The sequence below is a fragment of the Varanus komodoensis genome, unplaced genomic scaffold (genome assembly GCF_004798865.1).
Source record: "Varanus komodoensis strain SLA01 unplaced genomic scaffold, ASM479886v1 scaffold29_1, whole genome shotgun sequence".
Classification (NCBI taxonomy): domain Eukaryota; kingdom Metazoa; phylum Chordata; class Lepidosauria; order Squamata; family Varanidae; genus Varanus; species Varanus komodoensis.
The window spans coordinates 3,381,687-3,393,798 of NW_025335759.1; the positions used below are offsets into that span (position 1 = coordinate 3,381,687).

Here is a 12,112-nt window from a genome sequence, read left to right on the forward strand (position 1 = left end):
GAGTGGCAAAATCCTTACAGCAAATTCTCAGTGGAAAGGCAGCCTGAATGCAGTTTGAATATACCTTATTTATTAAAAGTATACATCTCATGTTCAGTGTATGGTGTCAAACCTGCTTAAATCTGAAAATAAAAAATCTCACTAATTAGGAAACAATGGTATATAGCAAATGCAGTAGACCTAGCATCACAAACTCAAAGAACTTCTTAAAAAGTTTCCTAAGCAGTTTCCTAAGATGGGTGTTGTATGGAGATGGCAGTAATGTGGGGAAAGATCCTGCTTCCGCTGTCTGCACTTCACAAATGATGAGAAGCAAAGCAGGGCTGCCTTTGAAGATGGTGGTGCGTGTGTGTGTGTGCGTGTGTGTGTGTGTGTGTGTGTTTCTAAACAGAGCCTTATGAGGTTTGCCTGTAAATAACTTGCTGAAAGCTTGTAACTGCCAACTGATACAAATAGTTTGTGTTCCAGTAAACTTCATCTACATCAAAGTAGAAGGCCATTGCTATAATCTCAGTAGAAATATGTCTACCAAAAATCAAAGTGACTTTTCTTTGATTTGAATGGATTAGGCAAATTCACCAGAGGCAAACTTAAGTATGGGGCTTAGTCTTCCTCTGTGAACTTAGGTTCCCTTTAAGTCAGCAAGACCATCTTCCATTCAAGCAACAGCAGCACTTGCTGGGAGATGGAAGTAGGGAAAAGAAACTTGTTTCTCCTAAGCAACACCCAGACTGATCTTCCTTTGAGGCAGCTCCACCCAGACTTCACCCTTCAGCTAGGTGAAACCCAACCTTGCTGAAACCAGGTTTCTGCTAACTTGAATGCCAATGAGGCAACAGCCACCAAGTCTGCTGCTTCAGCAGGCCTTCACAACTCATAAAATGGCCACAGCCCTCCGTCCCATTGCCCTCAGGGATCTGAACTTGCTTCATGGGAGAAACAGCATGAAGAAACAAAGTACCATGAAGGGGGGCTTATATTTCTTTGCCTCCTATGTACTACCCCCAACATACACAGAATCTGCCCCGTTTCTGGGAGATTTATTGAAGAGGTTCCAGTTGCTTTCGTCTTTCTTTACAGAATGATGGCTAACACAGAACTTTTTACCATCTAGTGTCTAATGAGTGATGCCTTTGAAAAACTACTCAATCAGTTTGTTTGGTGTGGGAATGACTTTGGCCAGAGTGGACTAGAATGGCATCTTTGATGTGTATCAGGGCAGCTGCATTCGATAAAACAATTTAGAAATAGAGCAGGGCAACCTCTGAGGAATGTGATTTGGTTAATTGATATTGAAAGCTAAACACCAAAGGCTGGGAGACTGTACAGCAGGACCCTCGTATCTGTGGGGATAGGTTCCAAGCCCCACCCCCGGTAATAGCGAACACTGCTGTATGCTGTACATACACATTTCTCTTCACAATTACACGGATAGAAGATTTATTTTGCTAAATCTTGGAAAACAGAAGAAGTGCCAGACGACTAGAGAAGGGCTAATGTTGTCCTTATCTTCAAAAATGGGAAAAAAGATGAACCTGGGAACTACAGTTAGTGTGACGTCAATCCCTGGAAACATTTTGGAGAGAAGAAACTTGGTGCCGTGCACCTGCAGGGGATTGGACCCACTGGCCTTCATGGCTCCTTTCAACTCGATACTATACATCTGAGCAATCTCAGCATATGATTTTTTCTTTCATTATTAAATTTATAATTTTCACTTAAAGAAAGCACTTTATGACTTCTCTTTTGGACCAATGTCAGCTGTGGTTAAGTGAAAACTCAGTAACTGAAATATTGGATACCCCAGATTTGTTATTGCAGTCACACCTAATCTTATGGAATTGGTTTCATGGCCTGATCAAACCCTATCAAGGTTACATATGAAAAAATAGAAATATAAAGAGATGTAGAAGACAATTGAATGTTGGCAAAATACTAGAGAACTGTCCGTTCACTGCAGAGTTCATAATTATTTCTAATGACACAATTCCAAAATTATTGCACCAAGCATTCCATAAAGGCCTGTTTGTAAAAGGGAAGTTGTATGTCTATTATATGAAGGAATTATTGGATAAAGTGAAAATGTAGGATTATTTACAGTTTGCATCAGTCTAAAAACGTCACCCAGTAGTCCCAAATAATTTATTTATTTTGAAGTGATTTTACTCCACATTTCCAAAAGGACCCAAGAGCAATTTACTTATAATCTGCAGATAAAAGACAGTCCCTTCCTGCATTCTTAAAATTGAAAGGATTATGGGAAACATTTAAAAGGATATGCAGGAACTATCCTTATGCATGTGTACTTTGAACATGGAATAAAGCAGTTTTTGCTGCACTAGTTTCACCAAGTATATATCACTAAGAGAATAAACGGGATAAATCTTAACTCCAGTATATACTTGTAGAAGACATACGGAATCAAAGGTTATTTGCGCTCTCAAGGAAGTTGTTATGAACTGAATAGGAAAAAAGGATAGAATTGTGGCTAAAGCAATAGAACAAGTAAGAAAATACTGTAAAAATGGAAAAAAACTCCATATGGGAACAGCTTCCTTGAAGAGTGTTATAAACCCACCTATAAGAACAAAGTTTTAAAAAACAATGGACATAGGTTAAGCAATGTTAGGAAAGGTACAAACATAGATGTGGCAGGAGTCAAAAGTATTTGTGCTCCTAGAGCTAAACAAGGATTTAGTATGACAGACTTTATGGATGGCTTATGTTTGTAAAGAACAATAAGCTAGAATTCTGGAGAATCTTGGCTTATTGTTTGGTATGAGCACAGCATTCTGGAGAATCTTGACTTATCACAACCTGCAAGTTGTCATGTTCTTTTACTCCTTTGTCTCTCTCTGCTAATTGAACAAGAAACAAAGTGTACGGTGCAACTGAACGAGCTCTTGTAGCTTCCAGCTTCCAAGAACAAACTCAGGTTTGTGATTTTGGCCTGTAAAGGGAACAACATCTCCAGTTTGGATGGCACAAAAAAGTTTTGTTTTGGCACTCACACTGATGTAGGAAGCGCAATTACATTGCACGCATTCTCCAGAAGCTTAGTTTTATGTAGACACAGCTGCACGCTGCAATAGCTTTAATGGCGAACCCACTTACAGTGAAATTAAACTTACTAAAATTAAAATTATACAATTTCTGAGAGTAGAGGTGGGTCTGAAGCACAGAAGGACAATCTCCAGCCTACGGGATTGTCCAGTCACACCTCCAGAAGTCCAAGTTCTTAGGCCAAGGGAGAAAAATCCTTTGTTACTTCTGTTTACAGCCTGCAAGCATGACCTGCCTCCTCCTCTAATTGGGATGTGAGTAGGCTGGGATGGGGCTGCTCAACTTGGCTGTGTGCCTCTGAGGGAGTCCTAAGAGGGGGAAGGGCTTTGGGACTGTTCCTACGACCCTGAAGTGACCTAGGCTACTAGGATTGCTCTTGGATAATTCAGTCCGTAAACCAAAAGAAGATGCCCTCATTCTGGGTATATAATGTAGGACATAGAATAAAAACATGGAGTTGATGAATGTAGAATAATTGCCCCATAAATTGTTGATTATACTTATGAAACTTGGGGCGGGCAGTGTTGTCTCCCCAAGGATCAGCCATATAGTACAGCAGAATTAAATGTCCCTTCCAAAAGAGTCAAAGGAAGCTATGAAAACTTCTGCTGACATAAATTTGGTTGGTCCTGATTTGGGTATATTGCCATGCGAAAAAGATGTTAAAGGGCTTAATATGTGTGTCCCCCCCCCCATTCTGCTTCACATGTCCTAGAGGTTTGAATGGTAGGCCAGATAAGTTAATAAACTAATCAGCTGTTTGATCTGGGTGCAGAGTTAACAGTTCCCTTTCCTGCAGAGATTCTAAGGAGGAGAGACACTGAGCACTTCAACTACAAATAAATGGTACTGCTTCTGATTTGTGATTTCTGAAAAGTTTCAAGATAGGTGGGAATTCGGAATTATCTATCTATCAAAATAGCCTAGATATTACAATTCAGACCTGCAAGAAAGCATTGCAGTTCGGAGTGTGCTCCCTGTCTAGTATCTAGCCGCTCTTTTCCCTTCCACAGCAACACGTATCTTTTTAATTTAATTCTTTTTGTTTGTTTGTTTTTGCAATTTTGCACTTCTGCAAACCTCAGACCTGCTGCTGCTTTCCCTGTGTGCAGGACTAATGGCCCTTTGGCAGCATAAGGAGCAGCACTCGTAAAATTGAGAGCACTAGATGGTGCTACCAGTAAAGAAACTCTGCCCTTGAGCTCATAATGAAGACCATAATTCCTAATTTGCTGCGATAGTAAACTTGTATCCAGGCTGTTCAACTTTAGCTTGTAGGAGGATCCTCATATGACTGTTTCAAACAAAATAAACCTCTGTATCTTGAAAATGATCCTATCAAGGGTTTCTAACTTAGATTTTACCTGTCATGCTACTTTGTCAGTCTCGGGGCTGCACCCTGCTGCTGGAATAGTCTCCCCTGGGATGTCTACCTGGCGCCGTCTCAATTACTGTTCCAGTGTCAGAAAAAAACATTTTAAATACCTTGCTTAGTAGTTGATCTTGTCCCCCTTCTCACTTTGTTGTGATTTAGCTAGGTTTTAAATTTAGATAATGAAGTTTATTTATTATTATATGTATTTTTATATTTTATTGTAAGCTGCCTTGAGGCTTCCGTAGTTGGTGGCATATAAATGGAGGTTTAAATTTAAAAAAGGACCTATTTGTATAAGGAGGCTTATTCAGTCATACAAGGCCTCAGCTGCAGTGTGAAGTGGATATGATGTATAACACTAGCTAGATTTATTTAGGAAAGCTCTGTTGACAAATTGTAGCTAACAGGGTATGTATTTAAAACATTTCTATACTGCCTGCCCTGTAAAATATATCCTGCTTCTGCACAGCACTATAACCATACTATAAACATACATTTTGACTAAAACATAACTGATACCATCAGATAACAAAAGTAGAAATGACAACTAATGCAAACCAACAGACTCTGAATTGAATAAAAAGGTCTTTGACATGAAGTTAAACATGAGAATTGGCACATGGTTTAGTTTTGAATGAGCGGTATTCTGGAGAATCTATGCCACTAAGAAAAAAAAACCCTCTTCCTCGTTGGCAGCAACGGAATATCTGCAGGATATGACATATCCAGGAGGACAATTGGTAATAATTGCAGTGGCCAGGCAGGTCCTTCTAGAAGAATGCCAATATCCTGGTCCCAAGTTATTTAGGGCCTTTGAATACTATAACATTAAACTTGGTTCTGTAGCAAATTGGCAGCCAGTGCAGTTTTCTCCAACAATATTATTGTATGGCAGTGGCTAGACATATGCCACCCCAGTCTTGCTGCTGCATTCTGTATTAGCTGCAGTTTCTAGCTCATGCATTAGGTCGGCCCCACCTAGACTGCACTGAAGTTAAGACATCAGGTTGCCAATCCATGGTTCAGCTATTCTTCAGGAGGGGCCGTAGCTGCATACCAGCCGAAGATGGTGTGAGGAGTTCCTTGTCATTGCAGCCATTTGGGCTTCAAGAGGCAGCTGTGGTTCTTTGAATATCACCAAGTGACATACCTGCTCCTTCAGAAAGAAAGCAGCCTCCACTCAGGACAGGCAACTACTTAATCTCTGCATATAGGAACTGCCTTCTGACAGGACCTCCGTCTTATCAGGATCCATCTGAGTTCATTGGACCCATCCAGCTGCCTGCTGCATCAAGATACTGGGTTAGCACCTGCACAGCTTCTTATTCAGATGTAAATAGAGCTGTGTGATTAATATACTGATGATACCATGCCCCATATCTGCTAATGACTGTCCCCAACAACTTCAAATAGAAGTTGGATACTGTTGGGAACAAGCTTGCACCTTGTGGCACTCTCGTGCATACACTGTGTACCAAAAAAGTATTAGCTACGGTACCTGCTGCCGTTGGCACACAAGAGTGGGACCACTGGCAAAGGGTACTCCCTATCCCAAACTCAAGATGGGCCAGTAGGATATCAACTGTATCAAAGGTCACTGAGATATAAAGTAAGAATAAAGGGATTACACCTGCCACGATGCTTCCAATAACTGATCAACAGCCATAACACACTGTCAAGTGTTCAGGTACTCCAGTCACTAGGGCAGATATTAACTGCCCCCATGCCACACCAAACAGCTCCGCTGGGCAGCTGCTCAAAGATGTAATAGAAGCAATGCAGTAAGCATGTTTCACTACCACACAGTGGGCAAAGTTAAGTGCTCAACAGGGTTTCGGCAATCTTAATGACAAAGACATTGCTAAATGTGTTTTTATCATCATCTGGCCTGTTTCATTGCCTACAGTTCCTCGGAATACTGGGGGCAGTACAGGTGTTGGGAGTGGGAGCGTTACCCATGCAAGCTGTTGCATTGATGGTCTGTCACCCATCTCATTTGGCATTCCAAATGAGAGCAGAGCCCATTGTACTGTAAGGGTTAAGAGGATCGACAGCTCTCTCCAGAATGCAGTGTGGGCTCTTGCAAAATAGCTGTTATGAGGAGGGCTTGCCAATGTCTGAGCACCAAAACGGAGAAGAACCTCTCTCTTAAATCCAAATAGATAATAGCGCGATTGTACTGCCCAGGCCATCTCCATATTTCACAGGGTGAGCTGGGCTTCAACAGGAATATATACCATGCCACTTGGAAAATCCCCCAGACCCCTCTGGAATCCCTCTGGATTTATTAGACTTTGAGGGTGGACCAACTTAATGAGTCCTTGCAGAGGGGAAAGGGGGCCAAAAGACCAAATGTCAAAAGGAAGTGATCTGACCATGACCAAGTCAACACCCTACTATTAGATCACCATCTTCCTCCCAAATTGAGAAACCCAGGGCTGGAATGTACCCTTTTGCATGCGTCATGCCAGTGACATGTTGAGACGGCTCCATGGTTGTCTTGGCCACCATGAAGTCCAGAGCCAAGTCCAGAGCTCATGGAGATTGAGATCCTCCAGAACCATCCTCCAGGGGGACCTCAAGACCAAGTCCCAGATTATTGCCGTCAGCTCAGGCAGGTAGTCTGCTGGGCACTGGGGAGGGGGGAACACCAGCAGAATCCCTAATCTGTCTCTGTTGCCCAGCACAAGGTATAGACACTCAAGACCCACATTCAAGTGGACAGGTGCCTAGAGAGGGGGATAGAATCCCTATGGACTATGGCTACCCTTCCCAGCCCACCAGGCGTGATGTCGGTGCTGTACCAAGCATGCAGGAGGGCACAGTTGGGAGAGGGTGACCCCCCTCCTTCCCCACCCAGGTCTCAGTAATGCATGCCAGATTGGCCCCCTTATCTACAATTGTTGATGAGGGAGATCGTCTTATGTGCCAACCTGGCATTCAGCAGTAGCACGAGGCCTGAGGGCAGGAATTGTCTGGTTCTGGGAGAGACCAGGAGTGGGGATAGCAGTGAAACATCTATCCCCTCATCTCCTTTGCTGGCCTGTCAGTCCCCCAATGCCATATCGCCCCCTACCAGTGACCACCCTGATGTGGACACTCACACAATCCCGTGTGACCCAGATTAAAAAAAATAGGAAGTGCCTTATAAAATACCATATGAAGCATTTCCTATCCAATGTACACTATACCTGATTTTCTAAGGCACTTTATTGTTCCTCTCTACTTGCTTCAGCCATCAGTGAATCAGTATACACTGATTATACAGTACACACAGTATACACTGGTAACCTTTCCCCACCCAGCTTTATCCCCGACTACCTGACTATTTCAGCTTCTTCATCCTATTGAACATACACAAGGTTTTGCCATTACTGGGGCTTTTGTAATAGGTGGAGTAATGCCAAGCCTGCTTCTCCCAGCCCTAGCTTTCCTTCAGATTCACTGATGGTTGCCTGCTTGTTCTGTTGGTACAGAATGCTCTGCTTCCTGCCTTCATTCTGGGAAGTAAGGATAATGCATCTTTCTCCTTTTTAAAACCTTGGATCTCTTTTCCAACTTCCCAAGTCAGTTTTCAATGTTCTCTTGCTTTGAGAGTCTTTATGTTAGGGGTGGGAAAGTTTAGGCATAGGACCCTGAAGTTTGCAAGCCAGCTTCACCCTCTTGCCCTGGGCACACCCCCTTTCTGGCCAACCACTAATCATTTAGTAGTTTCCTGACTTTTGTGCAGTTTTCTCCAATTCTAAAAGGCTGAAATACTCCTAGGGATTAGTTTCTGGTATATGTAAGCTATAGCATGGGTTTGGGGCGGGGAGGGGGGATTAATGTAATTCTTCCTTGTCCAGAACTTCTCCAGAATTGAATCCGGCTCTCAGGCTAAAAGAGATTCTTTGCCTGATTTTGTGCTAGAAAAATTGGGAGCTGGGGTTTATTACCTTTCGTTTATCATTAAAATAACCTTTAAAATAAAATACTTCATATTTTACTTTACAGCAGCTTTTGCCAGGGAAAAAATTTTGGGAGTCTGATGATTCAAGCAAAGATGGACCAAAAGGAATATTTTTGGGTGATCAGTGGAGAGACAGTGCTTGGGGAACATCAGGTACCTCAAATTATCATGATTTTAATTCATTTGAAGCAAGCCTTCTGTTTTCTGTCTTACCTAAACCCTTTCTTCTGTACAGTTCCTTATAACGTTCTTCTGTAGTCTAGCTGATGCATTTTAGAAGTATTATAGTACAATTTTATCTCACCTTTTTTATGAGCACCTGAAGGTGGCTTACGTAGTCCTCCATTTTATTCTCCCAGCAATCCTGTAAGGAGGGTTAGGCTGAGACTGGAAGAATGAAATCAGCTGCAAATGCAGGTGATTAAAATGCTGCTTTCCCTAAGTTCTGATTTTTGTGAAAGGTAGCAGCCCTGGATGAAGGAATGAGGGGTGAGCTACCAGAGAAATATGTGAGAGAATAACTATCAATTGCAAGGCTGTTTCATTAGCCTCTGTCTTCATCAGTGAACAAATGTTTGTTTGAATTGCATGACTTCCAGAAACCTGCAACTGTCTCTGTCATGCTCTGTGCTGAGCTTTACAGCTCTTCTGAAAAGGGCAGGAAGCAGACTTTCCCAAGATGCCAAATAATCTGTTTTCGAAGAAAAGTGACCCTAGGTCAAGATACTATGACCTGGATGGCTGAGTATCTTTACATGTATGCTTCTGTTGCAGATCATTCTGTTTCCCAACCGATCATGGTTCAGAGAAGACCTGGCCAAGGATTTCATGTGAATAATGAGGTGAACTCGGTGCTCTCCCCGCGATCAGAAAGTGGTGGACTTGGAGTTAGCATGGTGGAGTATGTGTTGAGCTCATCCCCTGGGGATTCTTGTCTCAGAAAAGGAGGATTTGTAAGTATACCAGATGACACGTGGCTCTGCCATCGCTATGTTATGCTGTTTGTTATGGATATCGCCATCCGTGGATTTCACCTTTGGAACAATTTGGAATCGTAGCACATTTTGAAAGCCAAGAAGAGTCTGCTGATACAGAAAAAAAATCACTAAAAGGAAAGGGAGGAGAAGGAAATAATGACGTTGTACAGATTCAACATGCAGTAACTTTTGCTTTATTAAGGTTCAGATTCTGTGCCTCAATTTGTCAGGAATGCTGGAGGAATGCTGATTATGGCATTGGGTGTACAATTCATTTTAGTAAAATCTTAGCTTTTGTCTTGAAAAATTGTTCTAGAACTTATGGCTCCAAAGACACTTTAAAAATGGATGAATAATACATAAGAAACAAAAGTCAGAGAACTGGCTTACCACTGTGCTCTTGCAGGATTTCAGTGCCTTGGAAGTTTCTTGTTCCTTCCTTATGAACGGCAATATATGAATAAATTATGCAAACTAGTAAAATTCTGAAATAAATCCTAAATGTATATAGGAAAATCCTATAATTTGCATACTGCATGCAAATGGAAGATCTGGCATTTCTTTGTGGAGAATTTGGGAAGCTTACATGCAGAATTTGTTGTGAGAGCACGGAATGCACATACCCTTGCAGTCCTAAGTTCCCAGAAGAGTGTTCTAGTGACTGTAGGTGCTGCTAACAACCTCCGAATGGGGATTCAGGAATCCAGTCCTCCCCCTGTGCCCCTGCAGTCACCACAGAAAGAACTATGCTGTTTGCTTTGCAAACTTGCATATGTGGCCTTGTCTTTGGAGGAATCTCCAAGGAATCATTCCAGTGAGGAGGAGAGGAGAGACTAGATTACAAATATTGTTAGGAGCTCTCCAGCATGCCTTCCTTACATGGGCTCAGAGGAAAATGGAAATGGCAGGGACAGAGAGATGCAAAAAGTGCCACTGTTACTTCTCCTGCCAGCAGTAGCTCTGCTGCGTACTGAACATGTGAGCGCTTCGTGGTCTGGAGGCACCTGTCATAGGATTGTACCTTAAATGGATTGATCTCTGCTCAGCCATGAAACTCTCCTGTGGGCCAGTTTGCATGTAACAGGAAACCACAATTGAATGTTATGTGCACTTCTCAAGAATGAGAAGGTGCAAAGTGCTGGCTTCCTGCTTTCCTGTATCTGCTCTTTTCCTCTCAGTGGGTAAAAGAGGAAATAAACCAGATTGTTGTTCTGTGTGAACTGGGAATTATGGTGTAAAAAACCCTCTATTTCCTGAACTAGCTGCACATTAAAGTGTTTGAACTTTCCAGTTGTACAAAAACTTTGTTAGGATACCATAGAGACACTCAGCCAAACTCTGGTGCATCCTAGGCCATACTGCACTCCTGGTTTCTAACATATGTATTTTGTTCTTGTGCCATTAAATTGTTATACTTACCTTCAGCAGATGCAGATATTAACATACAATTAGGAAAAACTTTAGTGTACCATGGTATTTTTAATATAATTACTAAAATTTATTGTATGTGAACGATTTGAGTATGCATGTGTGAAATTCTTTTCCTTCTTTTCATTTTCCTTATACTGCAGTGTTTTATACCTTTACTGATAGCATAAAAACCACCAGATATGCGGGGGGGGGGGGTGGTTGTAATTGTGTTATTTTGGCGTGATTAGTTAATTTCACTCATTATTTATTTCTCTTCTGTATTGCCTGTAGCCAGAGGCTTAGTAGTCTTGTTTTATTATTCATTTTATCTTTTTGTTTCTTTTAGTCTTGTTTATATTTCTTGTAATGAAAGTGTAAGGTATTGTGAACTGTTGTATTTTACACAGGGCCCAAGGGATGCAGAGAATGATGACAATGATAAAGGTGACAAGAAAAATAAGGGCACATTTGATGGTGATAAACTGGGGGATTTGAAGGAAGAGGGAGATGTAATGGACAAGGCCAATGGCTTGCCTGTACAAAATGGAATTGATGCAGATGCAAAGGATTTTAGGTATGTTCCTCTGTGAGTTTCTTTGTGCTGTGCTACTCTATGCCCTGAGCCTGCAGGAGGGTGCAGTGGGTCCATTATGGTCAACCAGTATGTGACTGGTATGTTTGAAGGAGGAGTTTGACCAAAGCAAAAAAGTTTTCAAAATACACTTGCATGTGTTAAAGTAGATCGCTTGCTGTATTGGGGGAGCTGTGTGTGCCAGTGGGTGGTTCCTAGAATATGCCAATGCGAAAGTGTCTAGTGTCTGATGCTGCATTGTAATAAAAGATAAGTAAGAATTGGAGCTCACAGTTCCTGGGTTTCTTTTGGGATGCCATGGTTTGTAGACCAGCCTGTTGTCTAACACCATTTCAAAATGGTTTCCCAGGGTACCTTTTATTTGTAGCAATGCAACCAGCAGTTGCCTGAATTCCAACTCTAGTTTGCCAGGGGAAGGGCGAGTCAGAGTTTGGGGTTCAGATATCCTGCTAACAATCCAAGGAAGGTGTGTCCTGGGTTGTTCAGCTGCTCCTGCAGGTAGTGAGAGTAATTGATCTGCAGAGTAATCCAGGGTTTAACCCTTGTGTGTGAGGTAGGTAAGTGGTAGCAGTAAGATGCCTTTATTGGAGAAATCTTTGCATGCAAATATGGCTGTTCTACACTTTTGCAGTTTAGTAAAGCAGATTAACTTTTATCTGTCTTAAATTAGGTTAGTGGGAATTACCAGGAACCGAGCCAAACGCTGCTTATTGGGTTGTACTGTTCTGACAGTCCTCTTCTGCATT

The 12,112-nt window shown here is 42.0% G+C and overlaps 1 protein-coding gene across 15 annotated transcripts in view; it reads left to right on the plus strand.

The window, feature by feature from the left end:
• Window positions 1-12,112, plus strand: part of PUM1 (pumilio RNA binding family member 1) — a 60,996-nt gene that overhangs the window by 19,089 nt on the left and 29,795 nt on the right. For 13 of the 15 annotated variants that reach the window (XM_044435368.1, XM_044435382.1, XM_044435381.1 and 10 more), the window contains exons 4-6: window positions 8,432-8,540; window positions 9,162-9,340; window positions 11,182-11,348. In XM_044435368.1, the coding sequence (XP_044291303.1) occupies window positions 8,432-8,540; window positions 9,162-9,340; window positions 11,182-11,348 (455 nt within the window). The remainder of the gene's footprint in view (window positions 1-8,431; window positions 8,541-9,161; window positions 9,341-11,181; window positions 11,349-12,112) is intronic. The other 2 variants (XM_044435383.1, XM_044435371.1) reach the window with 1 other exon arrangement.